The sequence below is a fragment of the Aquarana catesbeiana genome, linkage group LG02, assembly GCF_042186555.1.
Source record: "Aquarana catesbeiana isolate 2022-GZ linkage group LG02, ASM4218655v1, whole genome shotgun sequence".
Taxonomy (NCBI): Eukaryota; Metazoa; Chordata; class Amphibia; order Anura; family Ranidae; genus Aquarana; species Aquarana catesbeiana.
In genome coordinates, this window is record NC_133325.1 from 168053018 (window position 1) to 168078296 (window position 25279).

General features: G+C 44.0%; 1 protein-coding gene across 2 annotated transcripts in view; it reads right to left on the minus strand.

Annotated features, from left to right (window-relative positions):
* Positions 1-25279, minus strand: part of PIP4K2C (phosphatidylinositol-5-phosphate 4-kinase type 2 gamma) — a 174482-nt gene that overhangs the window by 21314 nt on the left and 127889 nt on the right. For both annotated transcript variants that reach the window (XM_073613779.1, XM_073613778.1), the window contains 2 exons: positions 20427-20465; positions 6288-6401 (listed from right to left, as the gene is read on the minus strand). In XM_073613779.1, the coding sequence (XP_073469880.1) occupies positions 6288-6401; positions 20427-20465 (153 nt within the window). The remainder of the gene's footprint in view (positions 1-6287; positions 6402-20426; positions 20466-25279) is intronic.

Here is a 25279-nt window from a genome sequence, read left to right on the forward strand (position 1 = left end):
AAGCATTTTCTAAACAACCTTTACCCTTACTATAGCAGAACACCAGTTTTCACAAGGTTATGCATTACTTAAATGTGATGTATAACAGATTAAAAAAAGGAGGAATTTTGACCTCTGTAAATTCCATATAGTGAAAAACAGTATAGGGCACAGGTAAAGTATTCATAGAGCCTGGTTATAAGCTTATACCTCCAAGTGATTGGTATGGTACAGGGCACAGGCAAAGTACTCAGACCCTGTGATGTCGCCATCTAATGAATGAGAAAGATGGTCAACAGAGTGTCGCTGCAAGAACTTTGGGCATCCACCAGGTATAAATTTGAAAAGGTGTGAACAGAGGAACAGGTTGCAGCCTTACAAAGTGAGATGGGATATAGAGGCCTGGTGCTGGAATGCCTAGGCAACTCCCACAGGTCTGGTGGAAAAAGCAAGTCAAAGTGCAGGAGAACATTTGTCCTTGAAAATGTAAACTCTAGAGACCAGATTTCTTATCCATCTCACGATGATAGACATGGAAACAGGGAGTCTCCTGTGAGTTTGAGGACAGGACAAATAGGGAACCCTGTTTCTTTGAAGTAGATTCTTATGGCTCCGACTACATCCAGGCAATGGAGAAATTTCCTTTTGGTGTAGGGCATGAGTATGGTAGGACTAGGTTGATTTAGCCAGAAGACTATTACTACCTTAGGAAGAAAGGATGGTCTTGGGTGGAAGGACTATCTTATCTTTGTGAAGGATGAGGAAAATTTGTTACAAGAGAGCCACCAACTCAGAGAAACGCCTGACCAAAAAGCCACTTTGTAGTTATCCAAATATGTCTTTGTACCAGGTTCTTCTGGGCCAGTTTGGTAAAATAAGACATCACCATTTTAGTCACCCACTCTAATTTGATCAATGTAGAATTCATACTGAGGGATGGGGAGGTGAGGCACAGATTAGCCTAAACTGGCACCAGGGAATTATCAAGGCATCCAAAGCTAATGCTATTGGGCCCTAGGTTGGGGCCACAAACTGGTAGATTGTTGCACAGTAGGGAACCAGCTGTGAAGCCGCAAGGCTTCAATTCTGGTTTCCCTTACAAGAAATTACGGCGGCAGCAGCACCTGAGAGCCAATTGAAAAATCGTCTGGGGTGCCGACATCGCGTGATCCCTGGACAGGTAGGCAAGTGTCCTAGTATTAAAAGTCAGCAGCTACAGTATTTGTAGCTGCTGACTTAATTTTTTTTTTGGGGGGCTGATGCTCCACTTTAATCTTAGCAATTGTGTATATTGCATATGATGCTACACACTTTACTTGACTGAACAAGCATATTGCAGTCCACTCTCCATTTAATTTAAAAGTGGTTGTAAAGGCTGAAGGTTTTTTATCTTCATGCATTCTATGCGTGAAGGTAAAAAACCTGTAAGTTGCTTCCCCCACAGCCCCCCATAATGCTCACCTGAGCCCCTTCTCGATCCAGCAATGTGCACGAGAGACTTGACTGTCCCAGGACTCCCTCTCTTCACTGGCTAAGCCATTGGCTCCCACTGCTGTCAATCACAGCCAGTGAGCCATTCGGGAGAGAGCAGGGGCGGGGCTGAGCCATGGCTCCATGTGTCTTATGGACGCATAGAGCTGGGCTCGGGAGCGAGCATGCACCAGTGGCCCCATAGCATGCAACTTTCTATTGGGGGCACTGGTCACGGGGGGGGGGGGGGGAGGAGCCAGGAGCGCCAGCAGGAGACCTCAGAAGGAGGAGGATCAGGGCTGCTCTGTGCAAAACCACTGCACAGAGCAGGTAAGTAGAACATGTTTGTTTTTGCTTTTAAATCCGAACCTTTAATGTCACTTTAAATTTTTCCATCATAAGTAGTTGTGCCCTATTATATTTATCAAATATATTTTATATATATTACATATAATTTTTATTACACCTGGTTATTTGCAATGTGCGTTCAGCAGCGCATTTATCTTGTATTATGTATTTCACAGCTGTGGCATTGTCCGATTGGGTGTCCTTGTAGAAGGGGGGCCCCAGTGTTGCAAAGTCATCCTTTTTGCTCTGAGGTTCAAGATGTTGGGGAGCTTAGGTTCCACAGGTGAACTGGAGCACTCCTCAGCAGTCTGAAAGACTGGCATCTGTTATCACTTTCCAGTGATAGGTAAGAAAAACGATTTCCCTCGTTAAGGCTGACATACACCAAGTTAGGCTGGCCATACACGGTTATAATCTCGGCCAGTTCAGTAGGAACCGGCAAAGCCAAAGTAATGCCGCTCTAGGCGAGTGACTGACTCCCACATGTTGTGGACTGGAACCCAGGGTGCTGCACAGCTCGTCTGAAATTCAGTAACATGCACAAATCAGGAATATTGCTGCACTCCTTGGTATCTTTATTGAAGCATTAAAATCACATTACAGGTATGACAGGAACATAAAAGGTAAAGAGTTTCGTGCTAAAGTCACCTTTGGAGGTTTGAGTAAGCGCTGACTTTAGCACAAAACACGTTACCTTTTATGTTCCTGACATACCTGTGATGTGATTTTAATGCTTTAATAAACATACCAAGGAGAGCAGCAATATTTAAGGGGGGGCGTAGCGATCCGTGGCTTGTCATTCTGACACACTGCATCTCCGATTGAGGTAAAGAGCCTCTGACGGAGGCTTGTTACCACGTGATCAGCTGTGTCCAATCACAGCTGATCACAGTGTAAACAGGAAAAGCCGTCTATTGGCTTTTCCTCCACTCGCGCTGACAGACTTTAATAGAGGAGAGCTGACCAGCTGCTCTCCTGACAGGATGGGTCTGCACTGTTTGATTATCAGTGCAGCTCCCCCGAGGATGCCCATCCAGGGCCACCAGGGATGCCCATTAGGGATAGCAATCATTGCCCATTAGGGATGGCACTCTGTGCCCAGCAGTGATGACTGCCAGCGCCTCTGAACAGTGCCATCCATCAGTGCAGCCTATACGTGGCCTCAAGTGCCACTCATCAGTGCCAACTGTGTGCCACATATGAGTGCCCATCAGTGCCGCCTATCAGTGACCATCAGTGCTGCATACAAGTGCTACCTCATCAGTGCAGCCTCATCAGTGCCCATCATTGAAGGAGAAAACTTATTTACAAAGTTTAACGGAAACGAAGAAACACTTTTTTTCAAAATTTTCGGTGTTTATTTGTAGCACAAAGAATGAAAACCCCAGGAGGTGATCAAATACCCACAAAAGAAAGCACTATTGGGGGGGGGGGGGGGGGGGGGAGACGATAAACATTTTGTTTGGTCACATCGTCGCATGAACTGTAACAGACACCCCCACTCTTAGGAGTGAGAGCACTGCTACATAGAAAGGGGCTTTGGGGATGACTTGGTGGGCTTTGAGGTCCAAGTTTTGCACCAAACAGAAGGCTCGAGTCGAGGTTTTGAAGTAAAGCATTTAGGTGCTCTGCATTGTGAGGTAGGGGGCCGATGAAAATTTCTGGAGGGATTCAATCGTCACACAAATTGCCCATTCTATATGTTCATGAATGAGGAACATCTTTATAGATTTTGCAGGCTTGTTTGTACCAAAAGTGGCTAGGTGAGGAGGAGGAGAATCAAGTTCTACAATTCCAAACTTTTACGCACAGCAGCAATGAGCTTATCCAAATTAGCCAGTACATTGCGTGAAGCTCTCTCTTCAGGTGTAATAGTTTGGGGGAGAAAATCTTCTACAGCCTCCTCCAATACTGTCTCTAGATCCTCATTCCATTTTGTGCTAGAGGTGTGGCGTTTGGAGCCCTGGACAAAGATATCACTATTTAAGTTGTTAGCTGTTCGAAGAATTGTGACAATCACACCGATAAGTCTGTTTTCATTAGGTAGGCTGCATGCCTAATAGAGAACTAGAGATGGGTACAGAGACTGGTGGTGTTATCTTTCCCGCTCCAATGCAAGGGAAACATCAATCTAAGGTTGAGTGTAGTGCAGCTCTTTAGCAGAGCGAATGTTTGCTTGAGGTTTTGCTTCCGATCCCTTTCACCAGGCTCTCTCATAGTTACAGGTGAGGATATTCCCCTTTGGGGTACTCATGAAGTTGGGTACAGAATACAGGGTAAGCATGACTGGAAGGAGTATGCAACAAACTGGCCTTAAACTGTCAAAATCCCCATGGCAAAAGGACAGGCGGGATGGCTTGGGTACCTTATAAGGGCTCTAGGCAGAAGTGGTGGTAAAGTTTGTTACCAGTGGTGTGATGTCACACCTGGTCACCGACCTAAAACTAAGTGTTGAGTGGTTGAGCTTTAGGGCCAAGTTTGAAAAGTTTACACAGTAAAGCAAATGCATTCCAAACATAGCTCCGGTTTTTACAGAAACAGTCAGAAACAGACGGTAACCTTGTCTTAACTGTCCACAATTCTGAACTGTACATAGAGTCCAGGTTTCGCTCTGGGTTTCACACTCACAAACAGCATGAGATAAAAATAAAAGTAATGCGCTTGTGTATGAAAAGCAGCTACCACTATCACATTCTCATATGTGCATTTCAAATTGCAATATCTATATAGATGTCACAGATAACCAAGCTGGTTAGCTTAACTCTGAGGAAGGGGATGAGCCCACGAAACATGTCAACTTGCCAGCATAGTGGGGTGTAATTGGAGCACACGCATCCTGGACTGCATATGCCCCATCCTTTGGATTCTTGGCTTTTACAAGTTGTACGTTTTGTGAGTATCAATCTTTACCAGTTTTTATCTCCTAAATACATTTTTGGTAATGCACTATGTGCTTGCGCCTTCCCGTTTGTTGTTCTGTGTTTAAACACAGGATTCCCCTATACGAGGAGGGATGCATCCACCAAGCATTTGGATTTGTTGTCCCATAGTCCTATCAAACTGTGGAGGACCTCTAAGCACTGGAAATGACTGCTTCTTTTTACACAGACAATGATCTATAGGGAGACCCTGGCTGTCTGCTTAGGCAGTCTAAAAATGGAAAAAAAACATGGCTGCTCATACATCCTCCTCTACCTACCTGTTGAGGTGAAAAGCTGGGAGCTTTCTGACATCTTGCCCCCGTGCGTGGGTGAGCAGTCTTTGGGTCACGTGCTTTTGTGAAGAATGAATTGTAAATGTAATATTTTGTATTAGGGAGTATACAGTAGAGCACTACAGAATGTGAAATATAAATCAAATGTGATAGCCACAGAACAGGCGCACTGGACTCATATCACTTTGCAGGAATTCTCTTCTGTAACTTTAGATGTAGCATTTTATAAACCCTAGTCAGGACACTGCTTTAACTGCATATGTAGCGCAAAAACATCTTGTTCTTAGGATAAAATGCCAAGCAAAGAATTGTAAAATAGAGTACGGTATATAAAAGGGAACACCGTGAGAGAGATGCACTAATAAAGTGCACTAATAAAGTACCTCAAAATGTACTTGCTGCATGTTCACTCTTTATTTTCATACTTCATAAGTATTTTCATACTTTTAAAGTATATCCATCAAAAACTTTAAAATAGTTTTGGCAAGAGAGCATGGAAGGGTTATGACGACTGCCAAGTTTTAGTGCAGTCTGCATTTTTTTGCTGGAGAGAATTGCCCTTTCACTGACAACTGTCACAGGACAAAAAGGGATGGTAAATCTTAGGCTACTTTCACACTGTAGCCGCTCCGCGCTAGCGGTAAAGCACCGCTAACTTTAGGGCCACTTTTCGGCCGCTAGCAGAGTGCTTTTAACCCCCGCTAGGGGCCAAAGAAAGGGTTGAAAGCACCCATGTTGCGGCGCTCCCAGAGCGCTTTGGCAGTGCTGCCCATTCATTTCAATGTGCAGGACATTTTTGGACCAGTGTATACACCACTCCAACGATGCTGCTTGCAGGACTTTTCAGAACGTCCCGCAAGCGCACTGCCCCAGTGTGAAAAGTCACACTGAAATGAATGGGGAGGCAGTTTTCAGGCGTTAAGAGGCCATTTCTAGCACTAAAACGCCTAAAAACCACCTCAGTGTGAAAGCAGCCTAAACGTTTACCAGAAGCATCAGATTTTCACTTTTAATGATAATGGTAAACATGACAGAAGACGAATCTTGCCAATGGGGCGCACACAGCAAAAAAAAACGAACGTGTCCTAATCCTTTTTCACTGTATCCAAAAAACGAAAAAAAAAAACAAACAAAAAAAACAAAAAACCTTTTGCCTCTAGTGTGTGCTGTAAAAGGTCAGTAAGTAAACAAAAGATACATAACCAGTTAATTGATGTAACTTTTACACTATATGCCACAAATACTATTAAACACCAAATCAAAGGGTTTTAGCTACCTCAACATCACGCTTCAGCTTCTCCATGAATGTCTTCTTTTGCTCTTCATCAACATATAGTTTTTGACTCTTGTTTAAGAAATCCATGTCTTTCAGAGTTGGCAACTCTTTAATCTGAAGGTTTAAAAAAAATGTAAGGGTCAGTCCATTTTAAATTGGCACTTCAGTAATATGTGGAGATTTGTGAACTGAATCATCCTACTGTCTTCTATTACAGCAAAAATAGAATAATACATTGAAAAGAGATCTCTACATGACCTGGGGACTAGCATCCCAAAGCCAGAGTTCCCAAGGGACAAAAATCTGTAGGGTGGCAGTGTTTCAGCATCGGCTGAAATACTATATACAGCTAATTAATGCTTTTAAAATAGCGATATTTATACAGATTATCTACTTAAAGGAATATTGAACAAAATCAACCCATGTATGATCTTTATAACCAATTATGGATACAGATATGCCATTTTTTTCGAGGTGAGCATGCTTTGTGTAAATAAACCCTTTGTTTACATGTACAGCACTGTGCAAAAGTTTTAGGCAGGTGTGAAGAAATGCTGTAAAGTAAGAATGCTTTTAAAAATATATATTTTAATGGTTTATTTTTATCAATTTATAAAATGCAAAGTGAGCGACCAGAAGAAAAATCTAAATCAAATCAATACTTGGAGCGACTACCCTTTAGCTTCAAACCAGCATCAAATCTTACACTAAGTCAGGCATATTTAAGGATTAAAGTCAGGTGTATAATTAACCAATATATCAAGCAGGGCTAATCATCATCAATTTCATATGTAGGAGAAACCTTTATTAACTGAAACAGCTGTGTAGAAGGCTTAAAATTGGGTGAGGAACAGCCAAACTACTACTAAGGTGAAATTGTGGGCAACAGTTTCGTGTCACAGGTCATACACCGTGGGAAGACTGAGCACAGCAACAAGACACAAGGTAGTTATACTGCATCAGCAAGGTCCCTATCAGGCAAAGATTTCAAAACAGATTTCAAGATGTGCTGTTCAAGCTCTTTCGAAAAAGCACAAAATAAAACAAACAACATTGAGGACCGTAGAGGCAGTGGTTGGCTAAGGAAACTTAATGCAGCAGATGAAAGATACAGTACATCATGCTTATGTCTCTTCAACATCAGATGATGTCCAGCAGTGCCATCAGAACTGGAGGAAACCAGTGGAACCCACGTACACCCATCTACTGTCCGGAGAAGTCTGGTCAGAAGTGGTCTTCATGGAAGAATTGTCGCCAAAAAGCCTCTGTCTTGGAAACAAGTCTAAGCAACTCAACTATACACAAAAACATATGAACTGGGATGCAGAAAAATGGCAGCAGGTACTTTGGAGTGATGAGTCAAAATTGTAATTATTTGGCTGTAGCAGGAGACAGTTTGTTTGCCGAAGGGCTGGGGAGCAGAGCAATAATGAGTGTCCGCAGGCAACACTGAAGCATGGTGGAGGTCCCTTGCAAGTTTGGGGCTGCATTTCTGCAAAAGGATTTGGTCAGGATCAGTGGTGTCCTCAATGCTGAGAAATCCAGGCAGATACTTCAACATTCCATACCATCAGGGAGGTGTATGATTGGCCCCACATTTATTCTGCAGAAATGACAATGGCCCCAAACATACAGCCAATGTCATTAAGAACTATCGTCAACGCAAAGAACAAAAAGGAGTCCTTGAAGTGGTGATTTGGCCCCCATAGAGTCCTGATCTCAACCTCGAGCTTGTCTGGGATTACATGGAGACAGAACAATTTAAGGCAGCTTACATCAGTTGAGTGGTTAGTTCTCCAAGAGTTTTAGAACAACCTACTTGCTGAGTTCCTTCAAAAAACTGTGCAAGCGTACCCACAAGAACTTATGCTTCATTTTGAAAAAGGGTGGTCACACCAAATATGGATTTCTCTTCTGTCCATTTACTTTTTGTTAATTTTTAAACTATTAAAATGGAACTGCACCCAAAAGAAGCTCCGCTTGTCTGCTTCCTATCCCACCCTCCACAGCTTTCACAAGTCCCAGAAGACTGGGGGAGCATTCACAAAGTGTAGGGTGCTTTGTACATGTGCAGTGGGAAACTGGCCGTGAAGCTGACTGGACCTGAAGACAATTGAAGAATTGGTTCGGATGACGACAGCTCTGGTTCCCTAGACAGGCAATTGTCCTTTTAATAAAAGTCAGCAACTACAGTGTTTGTAGCTGCTGACTTAATTTTTTGGGGGGAGACTGGAGCTCCACTTTAAACACTTCTATTAGCATTCTTTATTTACAGCATTTTTCACACCTGCCTAAAAGTTTTGCATAGTAGTGTATGTCCACTATCTTTGCTCACAAAGTATAGACATAAGTGGAATGGTGGAAATCACAGGACCAAACTAGACAACGTCCTCCAAGAAGATTACATTAAAATTGAGAAAATTAGGCGTGTTGTGTCTGTGGGGCATACATTAACAAGTGATACCTTCAAGTTTATTTCAGTCTTGTGAAAAAAATTCACACGAAGTACTGCATTCTCTAGGTCTTCTTGCTACCTGTGCCAAAGTCAGAGTGCCCCTATGATGAAATCGCACTGACACATATGAACAAGCAACAGACTCCTAAATGACTTTGAAACAAGAGCATTGCTCATGGTGTTGTATGGCTAATGTACATAGAGATAATTGTATCATGCATTCACTTTGACCAATATGGAGGGTGCAGCTACAAAATACACCTGTCATGAAGGGTATGGGGACTGTCAATTCCAGCCTTAGTCTGAAATTAAAGTGTAAACTATCAGAGCACTACTATCATTGCGATCATTTTTCTTTATATATGTATGCAATGAGTGTTACTTGCTCTGAAAAACAAGTGCTGAAAGATGCACCAAAATCAAATGATCTGTTGTATAAAAACTAGAATTTTGCTATCATTGATTGCAGGCTCACACCTCACAGAGAACTATACACAGACTCCAGGAAAGCGTTTAATGAGTTGATATCAGATCGTAATTCTTCTTCAAACAGTTCTCACACACAAAATGCAAAAAATAGCAAAAAAATGGATTTATAACTGAAATTAGTTTTGTTTTTCATAAAATCTGTAGGTTTTGCAGGTATGTGGCAAGGATAATGATTCACTGTGAAAACACAAGCATAAAATGGGAGGGCATTACCTAACTTTCTAACTGTACAAGAATTTATGTAAATTGAGCAATGTTGAAATTTCTAGTAGTCCACAACTGCTCTTTTTGTGGTACTGTTAATGAATCTTGTTACAAGTAAATATTGACAAAGTTACAAGCAAATAATGACAAAACAAAAACTGTTCTTAGGCTCAGGGTCGGTTCACACTGGGACGACTTGGGATCCGACTTGTACGCCCTCAAGTCGCCCCAGAAAGAGATTCACATTTAAGTGAATGGGAGCGTCTTAATAGACACTACTGAAGTCGCTCCGACTTCAGAGCGTACTCCCTGTACTACTTTGTTCCGACTTCAGCCTATTGACTATCATTGAAGTCGGATCGCCGTCTCGCATGATCCGACTTCGGCATGCGACTTGTGCTCAGATGATCTTGAGGGGGAACTCCGCGCCAAATTTTAAATAAAAATCCGGCATGGGTTCCCCCTCCAAGAGCATACCAGGCCCTTGGGTCTGGTATGGACCTTGAGGGGAACCCCCTACGCCGAAAAAACGGCGTGGGGGGTCCCCCAATCCATACCAGACCCTTATCCGAGCACGCAGCCCGGCCGGACAGGAATGGGGGTGGGGACGAGCGAGCGCCCCCCCCCCCCCCCCTCCTGAACCGTACCAGGCCGCATGCCCTCAACATGGGGGGTTGGTGCCTTGGGGGAGGGGGCGCTCTGCGGCCCCCCCCACCCCAAAGCACCTTGTCCCCATGTTGATGAGGCCAAGGGCCTCTTCCCGACAACCCTGGCCGTTGGTTGTCTGGGTCTGCGGGCGGAGGGCTTATCGGAATCCGGGAGCCCCCTTTAATAAGAGGGCCCCCAGATCCCGGCCCCCCACCCTATGTGAATGAGTATGGGGTACATCGAACCCCTACCCATTCACCTAGGGAAAGTGTCAATTTAAAAAAAAACACTACACAGATTTTTAAAGTAATTGATTAGACAGCTCCGGGGGTCTTCTTCCGACTTCGGGGGTCTCTCCGGTTCTTCTCCGCGCTCTCCGGGTCTTCTGCCGGGCTCCTCCGCTATTTTCTGCTCTTTTGCCGCTCTTTTGCTATAGCGGGGGAGCCCGGTCTGCTGCCTTCTTCTCTTCGGGGGTCTCTCCGGATCTTCTGCCGGGCTCCTCCACTATTTTCTGCTCTTTTGCCGCTCTTTTGCTATAGCGAAGGAGCCCGGTCTTCAATCTTTTCTCCTGATGTTGACACGACGCTCTCTGGGGCTGGAATGCACTCTGAGCGCTCCGCTCTGACTTATATAGGTGGTGACCACGCCCCCTTATGCCATCACAGTCCCTGGGCATGCTGGGACTGTGACGTTTTAGGGTGATGACCACGCCCCCTTATGCAGTCATAGTCCCAACATGCTCAGGGACTGTGACGGCATAAGGGGGCGGGGTCACCGCCTATATAAGTCAGAGCAGAGCGCACAGAGAGCATTCTAGCCGGAGAGAGCGTCGTGTCAACATCAGAAGAAAAGAGGGCAGAAGACGGAAGACCGGGCTCCTCCGCTTTAGCAAAAGAGCGGCAGAAGAGAGCGGAGGAGCCCGGAGGAAGATCCGGAGAGCGTGGAGAAGAACCGGAGAGACCCCCGAAGTCGGAAGAAGACCCCCGGAGCTGTCTAATAAAATACTTTAAAAATCTATGTAGTGTTTTTTTTAAATTGACACTTTTTCCCTAGGTGAATGGGTAGGGGTACGATGTACCCCATACTCATTCACATAGGGTGGGGGGCCGGGATCTGGGGGCCCCCTTTAATTAAAGGGGGCTCCCGGATTCCGATAAGCCCTCCGCCCGCAGACCCCGACAACCAACGGCCAGGGTTGTCGGGAAGAGGCCCTTGTCCTCATCAACATGGGGACAAGGTGCTTTGGGGTGGGGGGGGCCGCAGAGCGCCCCCTCCCCCAAGGCACCAACCCCCCATGTTGAGGGCATGGGGCCCGGTACGGTTCAGGAGGGGGGGGCGCTCGCTCGTCCCCACCCCCATTCCTGTCCGGCCGGGCTGCGTGCTCGGATAAGGGTCTGGTATGGATTGGGGGGGACCCCCCCACGCCGTTTTTTCGGCGTAGGGGGTTCCCCTCAAGGTACATACCAGACCCAAGTGCCTGGTATGCCCCTGGAGGGGGAACCCATGCCGGTTTTTTATTTAAAATTTGGCGCAGAGTTCCCCCTAAAGATTCATACCAAACACAGTGGCGGGGATCCAAGTCGGATCCCCGTTCATTGAAAGTCGGACACATGTCGCAGGGCAAAGTCGGATCCAAAGTAGGACGGCTGTCGTGTTGCCCCAGTGTGAACCGACCCTTAGAATAAATGAAATACCAACACGGAAAAGTTTAGAGAGAATCAAAACAAAGAATTCTGAGAATGACCAGGAGGGAGTGGAGCTTTTCTATTATATGCGCATACAAACTGTATAACTGGCATGTTTTTTTTGTTACATATACATTATGGGGAAACAAAATGAGCCCAATATAAATATTATCAACGTATATTAATATAATAAAAAAAGAAATGTTGTTCCTACGCAAGATATATAAGTTTTTTTATTAGTACATGGAGGCAGCAGTATTTGTGCTTTACATTTTTGTGTGTAGCGTTGCAGATAGTGTTTTTTAGTGTTACACAATGCACCCCCTGCCTGACAGAGATCTCATTTGAACAAATTGTTAAGAAAGGATGTAGAAATGCGATTACAAATATGCTATAATTATAACACACCAACAAATATGGAGGACAATATAGCACATAGCATTTAAAAGTTAAATCAAAACCAATTTAAAGCTTAACTCCAGGAAGATATAAAAAAGAAAAAATGTGTAGCTATGTATTCATTAAAGGAGAAGTAGGGGAAAAGCTCTTTTGGCTATTCTTCTCCATTTAGTCACAGGAGTGCACTTAGTTCTGCACTCCTGTGACACATTTTCAGCCAACACCGGGCTAAAGTTAGCCGACGTCACTCAGCCAGGCCAGGCTCGTGCTGCTTGGAGATGCGCCTTAACCACTTAAGGACGGGAAGGATTTGCCCTCTTAATGACCAGGCCATTTTTTGCGATACGGCACTGCGTTGCTTTAACTGACAATTGCTTGTGCGACGCTGTACCCAAACAAAATCGACATTCTTTTTTTCCCACAAATAGAGCTTTCTTTTGTTGGTATTTGATAATCTCTACGGTTTCTATTTTTTGCGCTATAAACAAAGCAAACTTTTTTAATTAAAAAAAAAAAACAAAAAAAACAAAACACCACAATAGGCGTATATTGATTGGTTTGCGCAAAAGTCTACAAACTATCGGATAGATTCAGAGACTTATTTTTTTTACTAGTGATAGCAGTGATCTGTGATTTTTAGCGGGACTGTGACATTGCGGCGGACAAATCTGACCCCAAATGACACTTTTTGGGGACCAGTGACATTACATTGATCAGTGTTATAAAAATGCATCGATCAATGTAAAAATGACACTGGCAGGAAAGGGGTTAACACTAGGGGGCGATCAAGGGGCTGTGTTCTAACTGTAGGGGGGGATGGGCTGCCTGGCACATGACATAGATCACTGTTCCCAATCACTGGTAACAGTAGATCTCCGTCATGTCTCCTGTCAGAATGGGGATCCGCCTTGTTTACAAAGGCAGATCCCCATTCCGCCTCTGTACTAGGTAATCGTGGGCTGCCTGCTGACAGTCTCCTCTACTCAAAGCACAGTCCCATAGCTTGTAGTGGCGCGCAACTGCGCCTGCTGAAGTACAATGATGGCGATTCGCGCAGGAGAGCCGACCTGCCACAGTACAACTGCGGCGGGCGGTTGTTAACTGGTTCTCTTAGATATACTCAGTGAAGTGACTGGCCTCATGTAATAGAGAGATGAAACAAATCCTCCTACATAAGTTGTACATGTTTATCTGCAGCAATTTCTTCTCTACATCAGTTCAAAGTCCAGAATTTAGACAGCATTTCTGAGCTTCCAGAGGCAGGGGGTAGGGTCCTGATGTCACACACTGCACAGCTCAGAGGAAAGAGATCCGAATAGCCCTGATTGGAGGGAAAGGACACCCCCCCCCCCCCCCCCCCTCCACAGCACACAAACACATTCGCAGCTGAGGATATGAACCACAGGGTATATGCTGGAGGGCCCTACCCTTCTCCCTTTATCTCTTGGAGTCGGGGAAGTCTTTCGGTGGTGAGTGATGCACAGTACAGAGCGAAATCACTCAGTGCTTTGGCTTGCAACAAGTAAACACTTGTCAGAAGTTTATAACCTCTTAACAAGGATAGGATGAATGCCTGTCCTTCAGACTACAGCCTCTAACAATAACTTATCTAAAGCACTTACCAACGGAGGAGCGAAAAGCAGGGAAGCCTTTGTGGGAATCTTTAGAAGGCATAGAGGGAATCCAATCTCCTAAAAGGGGTAGTAGAGGAGAGGTAATCCCTTTGGCTTGCATGTTTTGGAGCCGCACATAAGGAAAGGAGGACAACGGACAAGGTCTTGACTATAGTGGAAGGCAGAGAATATCTTCAGGAGGAAGGAGGTCACAAGACAACTTTGTCCTTGTGCCTCACCAAGCAAGGGAGAATAAGGCCACCAACTGAGAAGCTGGTGATATAGCCATAAGAAAGGTCCCCTGATGGGCAAGGTGAGTCAAAGAAATATTCCTATTAGGTTGAAAAGGGGGGCCTCTGAAGAGCCAAATGAACTAGACTGAGATCCCAAGGTAATACATCGTAATACACAGAAGGAGAAATATGTGCTATTCCCTGAAGAAAGCTAGAGAGTAAGAGACCAAGAACAGCCAATGCCGAAATTGGTCCCTTAATTGTGCTCAAGTATTGGTCAGACCTGACTGGAGGAAGGACAGAGTAGGTCTAGGATTACAGTTCCTTGACTTCCACCATAGTGTAATGTTTAGCTTTACTAGAAGTTGACCTCCTAGCCTTCAAGAGTGTAGGGAGGTTTTAATCTGAAAGGCCCTTGTCTCGATAATGTGGCTTCAACGGCCATGCCATTAAAGTGGAATTTAGGGCTCGAGATAAGCTTTAAATGCCCCCCTTCTAACTCCTGTTTTACCTGCCCTGGCAAAGGATAAGTGTTATACCTACCTATTCTCAGGGAGCTCCAGTCTGGTCACATGGTCAGCAACCAGCGGAAGCTTCAGGGGAGAAGAGCGACAGCCAACAATGGGTGGCCCATAGTAAACCTATGGATGACAGCACCATCCAGGCATTCCAGCCATTGTCGGCACTCTCTCCTCAACCTTGAAGCTGTCTGCTGGGGAGATCAGGTGACTGGACCAGAGAGAGCCCTGAGAATAGGTACACAAACATTTCTTCTACAGGGTAGTTATAATTGGAATTAGAGGGAGGGGGAGCGCGGTGGCAGATTTAGGCTTAGTTAGAGCCTGGAATCCCACTTTAAGGCGTCATTCACATGGTGCATACTAAAGCATATGCCCTAAGAGGGCTGTGCATCTGCTGTGTCCCAGTCCCAACGTCATCTGGGATACAGCAGCTGCACGGACATAGACACTACTCCTAAATCGGATATCCATGCAGGTGCACAGCCCCAAACACAGACAATTAGAGTAGTATCTGCATCTGGCCAGCCTCTGCTGTCCAATTGACATTAATATGACTGCCTGCATGGGGATGGACAAACACTTTTAGCACACCATGCAGGAAAATGCAGCCCTCCACAGGGGTACGGTTTAGTACTCCCTCATGTGAATGAGACCTAACTCAACTTCACTTCCTTTAGAGAGGCATGACTTCTGGGTGTCTTCTTCATAAATGAGGTAGGCTGCGGCCGAGGCATTGTTGGACTAGACTATCAGTGAGTACCTACTCAATAGGGAAGGTCTACATGCTGATAGCCTAGACGCAGATTGCAAATTCCCTTTTCTGCCTCATATGCGCTGACTTGAAGGAGCAAGTTTTCAGAAGCAGAATGGGCCAAGGTCTTCCATTAGGGAACTATAAAGAAGTTCAAGTAAAACTTTGAAAGCACTCTCCTGGTACAGGGCTAATGACCCTTTCATACAAAAGCTGTTGAACAGAGCAAGTATTTTCTCCCAGCATGGCAGGGAAGAAGACAAGTTGGAGAGCATGAACAGGGCAAAACTCCCTTGGAAATTACTTTGTACCAAGGTATCTGAAATGTTCTGGGACCGAACAACTGACAGATGTACCCCACCTTAGAGAAGTGGAGACACCAATTTACTGTGTGTAAGCCTTGGATCCTGCCATAGTTGGTTTGGAAGGCCTTGTCTCCTTACAAAAGTATGTTCCGGTCTTAGACATACCATTGGAAGACTGAGAGGAACAAAAGGAACTAACTTCTTAACTTAAGGAGTGGAAACCTGTTATGTGCCTCAGAACCAGAAGCTGTTAATTGTCACCCCAAGTCCAGAAAGGAACGATCAGGACATGCAAGTGCAGTAAGCTCCCTAAGCATGAGGTGGTGCATTTGCAGAAGGCGGTTTGGGCAGGCAAAATAGCGTCACATCAGGCACCTTCCAGCATGACAACGAAACGGCACCAAACCACCAGTAACCCCAGCTATCCTGGTACTCACTGCATCACCAGAGGGTGGATAGCAGATACCACCCTGGGATGAATGCTTCTACGCTGTACTCGCCACTTCTGTAGCAAGAATCAGGGAGAATTAAGCCCTTCCTGGCTTCACCCTCCATGAAAGGCATATCTCTGATGGGCTCTTTACCAAGCGGTCTATGGTTCTGGACCTGTAAATCATCCTGTGCCTAGCTACACATTCTGCACTGCACACCAAGGGGAATGCCCACAGCAGGATCCAGTGCAAAAGCAACATTAGGTCAGCCCTGCATCTTTCATTAGGCAGGGTCTGGATATGGTCCTGCAAAGCGCTGCCTGCCAAGGAGTCCACCAATCCGGAAGATGCAGATTGAGCCACAGTGACTATAGTGCAAGTGACAAAATAATCATCTTGGAAAAGAAAAAAACCTCAAGATACAAGATGGACATCTCTCAGAGAGAAGAGGTTTATTACCTAAGGACACTAGCAGGGGGGGGTTATACAGGAGGATGCTCCTGCAGTCTTCTCTCCTCCCAAGTATCCAGTCACTGGAAGGTAGCTGCACATCAGTCGTAATAATTTAAAGGCCAAATACACCTTTTTCCTAAATTCCATCTCCACTATGTACCAATATAGCATTATTGTACTACTTTTGCAAAAATAAAACAGCTTTCCATTCATTCTACAGACACTTTCCTCACTGTCTTCACGAATGTTTCCGAACACACAGCCATTACTTCTGCCTTACTTCTTGGGCAAACTATAGGTCATGACACAGGAAGGAGTTGACCAGCTGACCTCATTAGCACACACCCTGCATCATCCACCCTCCTACCTACCCACCCATTTCCATGTGCATGCTTTTTAAGTGAAATGCAATCAATCAGTGATCAATTTCATTAAATAGACAAGCATCAATTTTTTTTCTTCCTACCTTAACTTTAATCTTGCATAGAGCGTTTATTTGGCATTTTGAAGTGTGCAGGAAATGAGAGATGGGATAACAGCCTATGTGAATAGAGCCGCAGTATTTAAAACAGGAGAAGTGTGTCCTGGGTTCTGTCAAGTTCACCATACAATCTGATTGTACAAGCTCCTTTAGCTTTACTATGTAGTGCAAGGGCCTGCCTGATTGGATACAGAGTGATTGGCTAAGTGGGCGTTTCCTCCTATTATGTAAATCTGGTAAATCTAAAGGTGATTGTACAATCAGATTGTATAGTATATGGCCACCTATATACACCTAAAATGACCTAGTTGCGCTTTCAGTGCCATTATTAACGGCACACCAAACACAGAAGCAAACACATTTCGCCATGTGAAAAAACAAGTGGCAAATGCTGCAAAATGCACAGTAAAAAACACGCAACCCATGACATGCCAAAATGACCCATGAGTCTCATGTAGCACAGCCCATTGAAATCAACAGTCTACCCTATGCGTGTCACAGGAGAAAAAACAAGCCACAAAACGTGCGCTCTCACTATGCTAGATGTGAATGGGTCCTGAAAGTGAAATTGGTGCGTTAACACAAGAATAAGGAGGCTCCAGTCACATCTGTGCATTTCCTTGCATTTCAGAATGCTGCACCAAAAATCACAGTAAAAAAAATTCCAAGCTCTGCTCTAAAGAAAAAAAAAAAAAAAAAAAAAAAAAAAAAGGATCTGAAGCTCCTTTGGGACAATCGTTGCTTGTCTATGCGTGACAGAGTTAAAATGCTCCAAAACACCCCCCCCCCACCCACTCAAAAAAAAAAAAAAAAAAAAAAAATGCATGTGGGAATATGTGAGTTCCCCTCTATGCATAGATGTGAACGGGGCTCGACAGCTGAGTGTTTGTCCACTCCCTCTTATGTACTTGTATAAAGATGGCCTTACATTATACAATCTGATTGTACAATTTTGTTTAGAATTACCAGAACTATGGATTAGGAGTACCCACCTATCACCTATGTATCCAATCAGACAGGCCTTTTCACTACAGAGTTGATGGTAGATCAAAAGGAGATCGTACAATCAGACTGTATAGTGTATTTTAGAGCTTTACAGAACCCAGGGCACACTCCTCCTGTTTTCAATACTACAGCTCTGCTCCACATAGGCCTTTATTTCCTGCACATTTCAAAATGTCAAATAACCTATCTATGCAAAATTAAAGTTAGGTAGAGAGAGAGAAAAAAAATTATGCCTGTGTTTTTAGTGAGAATGATGATCACTGATTTATTTTTATTGCATTCCACATAAAAAACATGCACCTGAAAATGGGTGGGTTGGTAGGAGCATGGATGATGCATGGCGTGTGCTAATGAGGTCAGCTGGTCAACTCCTTTCTGTGTCATGACCTACAGTCTGCCCAGGAAGTAAAGCAGAAGTAATGATACGTTTGTGAAACATCCACTAGGATAGTGAGTAAGTAAGTGTGTGTAGAATAGTGAGTAACTAAGTGTGTGTAGAATAAATAGAGAGCTTTAATATTTTTGCAAACGAATGCCATATTGGTACATAAGGAAGTTGGAATTTAGAAGGGAAAAAAAAAAAAAAGTGAACAAAGGGGAACTTAGCCTGCCCACTGCATATATACTGTGGGCGCGCACGTGCCGCTGCACAGTGGGGGAGCCAATCTGTGGGTCCGCCGGCCACCTGCAATCTTTCCTCAGAGACACAGAATGGGCATCTGTCTAGGTAAACAAGGCAGATCCCCGTTCTGACAGGGAAGTACACAGATGTTCTGTTCCTAGTAATCAGGAACAGTGATCTGTGTGTTCTTCCTGTCAGTCCATCCCCACACAGTTATAAAACACTAGCAGGGAACACATTTAACCCTTGATCGCCCCTGATGTTAACCTATCCCTGCCAGTGTCCTCTATACAGTGATCAGTGCATATTTTTAGCACTGATCACTGTATTGGTGTCACTCGTTCCCAAAAAGCATCATTTAGGACAGATTTGTCCGCTGCAATGTCGCAGTCCCGCTTAAAATCACTGATCGCCGCCATTACTAATAAAAACATTTAAAAAAGTCCATAAATCTATAACAGTTTGTAAACGCTATAACTTTTGCGCAAACCAAACAATAAAACTCTTATTGTGATTTTTTTCACCAAAAATTTGTAGAACTGTTGGCCTAAATTTTTGAAGAAATGTTTACATTTTTTTTGGATATGTATTATAGTGCAAAGTAAAAAATGTTTTTTTTTCTAAATTGTTTGCATTTTTTGTTTATAGCGTAAAAAATAAAAAAAAATAAAAACTGCAGAGGTGATCAAATACCACCAAAAGAAAGCTCTATTTGTGGGAAAAATATACATCAATTTTATTTGGGTACAGCATCGCACGCCCACGCAATTGTCAGTTAACCACTTCAGCCCCGGAAGGATTTGCTCCTTCCTGACCAGGCCATTGTTTTGCGATACGGCACTGCGTCGCTTTAACTGACAATTGCGTGGTAGTGCGATGTTGTACCCAAACAAAATTCCGCACAAATAGAGCTTTTTGGTGGTATTTGATCACCTCTGCGTTTTTTTATTTTTTGCACTATAGACAAAAAAAGTCACAATTTTGAAAAAAAAAAAAACCCCACAACTTTTTGTACTTTCTGCTATAAAAAATATCCCCCCCCCCCCAAAAAAAAAAAAACACATTTCTTCATCAGTTTAGGCAGATATGTACTATTCTACATATTTTTCGTAAAAAAAATAAATAAATAATTGCAATAAGCGTATGATTGGTTTGCGCAAAAGTTATAGCGGCTACAAAATAGGGGATAGATTTATGGCATTTTTATTATTATTTTTTATATTTGTAATGGCGGTGATCTGCGATTGTGATTTTTATCGGGACTGCAACATTGCGAAAAAAAAAATAGCCATTGAATACTGTATAAATGTCACTGGCAGGAAAGGGGTTAACACTAGGGGTGATCAAGAGGTTCAATGTGTTCCCTATGTGTGTTTATAACTGTGGGGGGAATGTGGCTGACTACAGGAGGAGAGAGATCGTTGTTCCTACTTAGTAGGAACAGTGTCTCCTCTCCCCTGACAGAACTGGGATTTGTTTGTTTACACACACACAGATCCCGGTTCTCGCTCTGTCATGAACGAGTGACCGCGGATGCCCGGCGGTCATCGTGTCCACCAGGCATTCGCGATGGCTCCGGGGACATGCTGCGCGCGCCTGCTACAGCATCTTAAAGAGCCGACGTACAGCTACGACGGCTTGCCCAGGGGAGCCAACCTGTCGCATTATAAATGCCCGCCCCTGGTCGGGAAGCAGTTAAAGTAATGCAGTGCTGTGTCGCAAAAAATGGCCTGGATATTAAGAGGGTAAATCCTTCCGGGGCTGAAGTGGTTAAAGAAGCCTGTGCCCTGTAGTAAATGATCAGGAAAATTTTTATAGTTAAGCAATATTGAATACAAAATTACCTTTTCTTTATCACTGGCTTCACGAGACACCAAGGAGCCCTGAAGAAAACAAATAAAAGTAAATGAGGCCTCAAAACACAAATGCAGAGTGTCATTTCATCTCTACCCAAATACTACTACCTGGTAAAGTTTTCTTTGAATGCTAAACATTGAAAAAGAGTAATAACCTGATCCTTGTTTTAAACAAAGATATTTCAAATCCCTAAAAAAAAAAAAAAAAAAAAAATTGAAATATAAAAATATAAAAATGTATTCCTTTCATATTTTGTCACATAAGAAATGTTATTTGATCACCCTCACAAGCTACAGTGGCTTGCGAAAGTATTCGGCCCCCTTGAACTTTTCAACCTTTTGCCACATTTCAGGCTTCAAACATAAAGATATAAATTTTTAATTTTTTGTGAAGAATCACCAACAAGTGGGACACAATTGTGAAGTGGAACGAAATCTATTGGATATTTTAAACTTTTTTAGCAATTAAAAAACTGAAAAGTGGTGCGTGCAAAATTATTCGGCCCCTTTACTTTCAGTGCAGCAAACTCACTCCAGAAGTTCAGCGAGGATCTCTGAATGATCCAATGTTGTCCTAAATGACTGATGGTGATAAATAGAATCCACCTGTGTGTAATCAAGTCTCTGTATAAATGCACCTGCTCTGTGATAGTCTCAGGGTTCTGTTGAAAGCGCAGAGAGCATCATGAAGACCAAGGAACACACCAGGCAGGTCCGTAATACTGTTGTGGAGAAGTTTAAAGCCGGATTTGGATACAAAAAGATTTCCCAAGCTTTAAACATCCCAAGGAGCACAGTTCAAGCGATCATTTTGAAATGGAAGGAGTATCAGACCACTGCAAATCTACCAAGACCTGGCTGTCCCTCTAAACTTTCAGCTCAGACAAGGAGAAGACTGATCAGAGATGCAGCCAAGAGACCCATGATCACTCTGGATGAACTGCAGAGAACTACAGCTGAGGTGGGAGAGTCTGTCCATAGGACAACAATCAGTCGTACACTGCACAAATCTGGCCTTTATGGAAGAGTGGCAAGAGGAAAGCCATTTCTCAAAGATATCCATAAAAAGTCTCGTCTAAAGTTTGCCACAAGCCACCTGGGAGACACACCAAACATGTGGAAGAAGGTGCACTGGTCCGATGAAACCAAAATCGAACTTTTTGGCCACAATGCAAAACGATATGTTTGGCGTAAAAGCAACACAGCTCATCACACTCAACACACCATCCCCACTGTCAAACATGGTGGTGGCAGCATCATGGTTTGGGCCTGCTTTTCTTCAGCAGGGACAGGGAAGATGGTTAAAATTGAGGGGAAGATGGATGCAGCCAAATACAGGACCATTCTGGATGAAAACCTGTTGGAGTCTGCAAAAGACCTGAAACTGGGACGGAGATTTATCTTCCAACAAGACAATGATCCCAAACATACAGCAAAATCTACAAAGGAATGGTTCACAAATAAACGTATCCAGGTGATAGAATGGCCAAGTCAAAGTCCAGACCTGAATCCAATCGAGAATCTGTGGAAAGAGCTGAAAACTGCTGTTCACAAACGCTCTCCATCCAACCTCACTGAGCTCGAGCTGTTTTGCAAGGAAGAATGGGCAAGAATTTCAGTCTCTCGATGTGCAAAACTGATAGAGACATACCCCAAGCGACTTGCAGCTGTAATCGCAGCAAAAGGTGGCTCTACAAAGTATTAACGCAAGGGGGCCGAATAATTTTGCACGCCCCACTTTTCATTTTTTTATTAGTTAAAAAAGTTTCAAAAATCCAAAAGATTTCGTTCCACTTCACAATTGTGTCCCACTTGTTGGTGATTCTTCACAAAAAATAAAAATTTTATATCTTTATGTTTGAAGCCTGAAATGTGGCAAAAGGTTGAAAAGTTCAAGGGGGCCGAATACTTTCGCAAGCCACTGTACATCAGCTCTAAAAAGGTACACAAAGTGACGCTGGGAAATTAGGTCAAGTAAATGCTACCCCAAAATTTCATTTTTTTTATATGGGATTTGCTTTTCCATGAAGATGTTAGGATACATACCGTGTTCTCTTTTAAATGTCTTTGCTTGCAAACACCTGGTGATTCTGGCAGTTACCAGATCCTGCTTTTGCAACCTGAGCACACCAAGTATGGAAGCAGATTTATGTTGTGATCAGTTTGCGTATCAAAGCTCCCTAGGATGCAGCATGCATTTATCTCCAATCATTTGGCCACAAAGCACCCCCTGTGATTCCGCTCTCTGTGTGCAAAGTGAGGATGGTGAGAAAGGCTGTGCAGTCATGTGACAGCCAAATAAATAGAAATAGGTTATGGAATGCTTATTTTTTGTGGCGGTAAAAGGGATTATAGTTCACAAAAACAATTTTCCATGTTACAACTGGGCTTAGAAGTACTGTGTTCACAAATATTTTAGGGGCCCATGTTTTCGCCCATTACAATTCCAGATTTTCAGAACGCATCTTAATAAGAGTTTTTCACCATCAGCTATCATGTAGATTATCTAGGCTGGGAAAGAGTGGTTTCAAAAAGGCCAAGCAGCTCTAATCAGAAAATCCAAGAAAAAAAGCATTGGACAGAAAAAAGCTGTGGCTCAAATTTCAATCACCTTCAAAATGTACAAGACTAAAGCCAGGTGCACACTACAGTTTTTTCGTGCAATCCAGCTCCGGTCAGAGACACTGTACTAACCATGCAAGGTTAGTCCAGCAATCTCCCCCACTGAGCTATTGTGTTCTGATAGGGGGGCGTGCCCCCCCCCCCCCCCAGAACACTCCAATCAGCACTCTCTGCCATTGGCTGAGAGCGCTGATCAATAGTCGGTCGGCTGCTGGCTTTCCAGCATGCACATCTGACAGAAATGGCAGCCTAACGTATGGCTTCTGTTGGACAGATCGACATACACACGGGCCGAACATTTGCCGTATTATTCTGAACTGGCAAATGTCTCCAGCTTTAGTCCGACAATGTTGTCGCCTTGATTTGAGCTTTACTGTACAATACTGCAGTTGGAATACCATACAAATTTCAGGCAGCCTCTCTCGGAAGCTAGCACAAGCCAATTATTCTGCATTATCATACAGTATTGTCTAGAACAGTGTTCCTCAACCTTTTTCCAGTCGGGGCACCCTTGAAAAGCACCCCTGTCCAAGGCTTGATTCATGTTACTGTGTGTCATGGAACACGCGCAAAATCTCGTTCGTTCCTGACACACAGACAAATTCTGTGCTCTTTAGGAGAGCCATAAATTCCTAATGGTACCCCACACATTGGCAAACATGGGGTTCTATTGGTGGTGGTAAGAAATGGTCGGGACCTCTTTCCCTGCATTTCTGTGGGTTGGTAAGCCCATTGAAATGAATGGGCTGCCCTACACGCAGCATGTAGCCACAAAGATGTTAACCAAGGACTTGTCAGGTTGGTTGGGGGGGTTCACATGTCAGGTTGGTTGGGGGGTTCACATGTCAGGTTGGAGGGGCGGTATAATCACATTGTTGAGTTGTTCTTGCCACCCGCAACTTCTTCCCCCTTAGCTGCAGAGGCAGAAGCTGGGGGTGTACAAATGCTATGGCTGCAGATGGAGGTATACCCAGGGTGAATGGGGCTGCACTGCAACTACCACGCAACTGTGTGCATTGCACGGTTGCGGTGTAGTGATGCTGCATTTACGGGCTTAAAACAGGTGGTGAGGAGGCAACATATTACCTTTTTACCGCCTGTCAAAAGCCTCTGAAAAGCAATCTGAGCATGGATTGCTTTTCAGAAGAGCAGCAGTCCTTGCTGCCATTACAAACAAGCCCTACAAAGCAGTTCTGATTGTACAGGAATAGGGGGGCCAGGATTAAAAGTAACATACATACACACACACACACACACACACGTACACAAATACAGACACATGTACACACACATTCCTGTATAAAGCCATTAAAAAAATTCTAGTACAGTACCTTTCCTTCAAACAACTGGGTACTGCTTTGAAGGGGGAAACAGAGAGCACAGCACACTTCCCCTTTACATTCACTTTTGAGGCTGATGGAGCTCCCTCACAGTGCCGATATACAGTTCGGCAGGGTAGAAGGATCAGGCTCATGCGACAGCCATTCTCTCCCATGATCCCGGGGGCACACCTGAGGACCTCTGGCGGCACACTGGTTGAGAAAGGCTGTTCTCGAACTCTCTTCCTCAGACAAGTGAGCCATTACCTCTTTTACAACTTACCAATTCTTAGGTGTGATGCCTGTATTTGTTTTTTAGGCTTTATTTCTTCTATTTTTATCTGCTGATCCAGTCAGTAAGTCTATTTTATAAAAGAACAAACTCTCTAGCAGAATGTATAAGTTACAGAAATGAGACAAACCATTTACCACTATCAAGGATGTTTACAATGATCAGCTTTTATGTAAAACCTTTATCCTAAAAGAATAAAAACAAAAGTATTAAGCTGAAGGTTGGCATCGGTTTGTTACTGTATCCAAGTACATCTAACACTTCCCTCCCGACAGACAATGCTGTTCTCGAAAAGTGCCCACCCTGTGCGCTTTCATCCAGAATGGGGGCAATATAATACAGGAGGTGTGTTACTGACTAGATTACCAGTTGAAAAATGAGGGGCTAAAAAAAAAAAAAAACAAACGCCTAAAAAAAGAAAATTTATGCAATCACCACATCATGATTGGTAAACTGCTATATATTACATTTTTGGCTTCGGGTTTAACCACTTGCCGACCGCCGCACGACGATGTACGTCGGCAGAATGGCACGGGCAGGCAAAAGGACTTACAGGTATGTCCTTGCCTTCCCGCGGGCAGGGGGTCCGATCGGACCCCCCCCGCCGG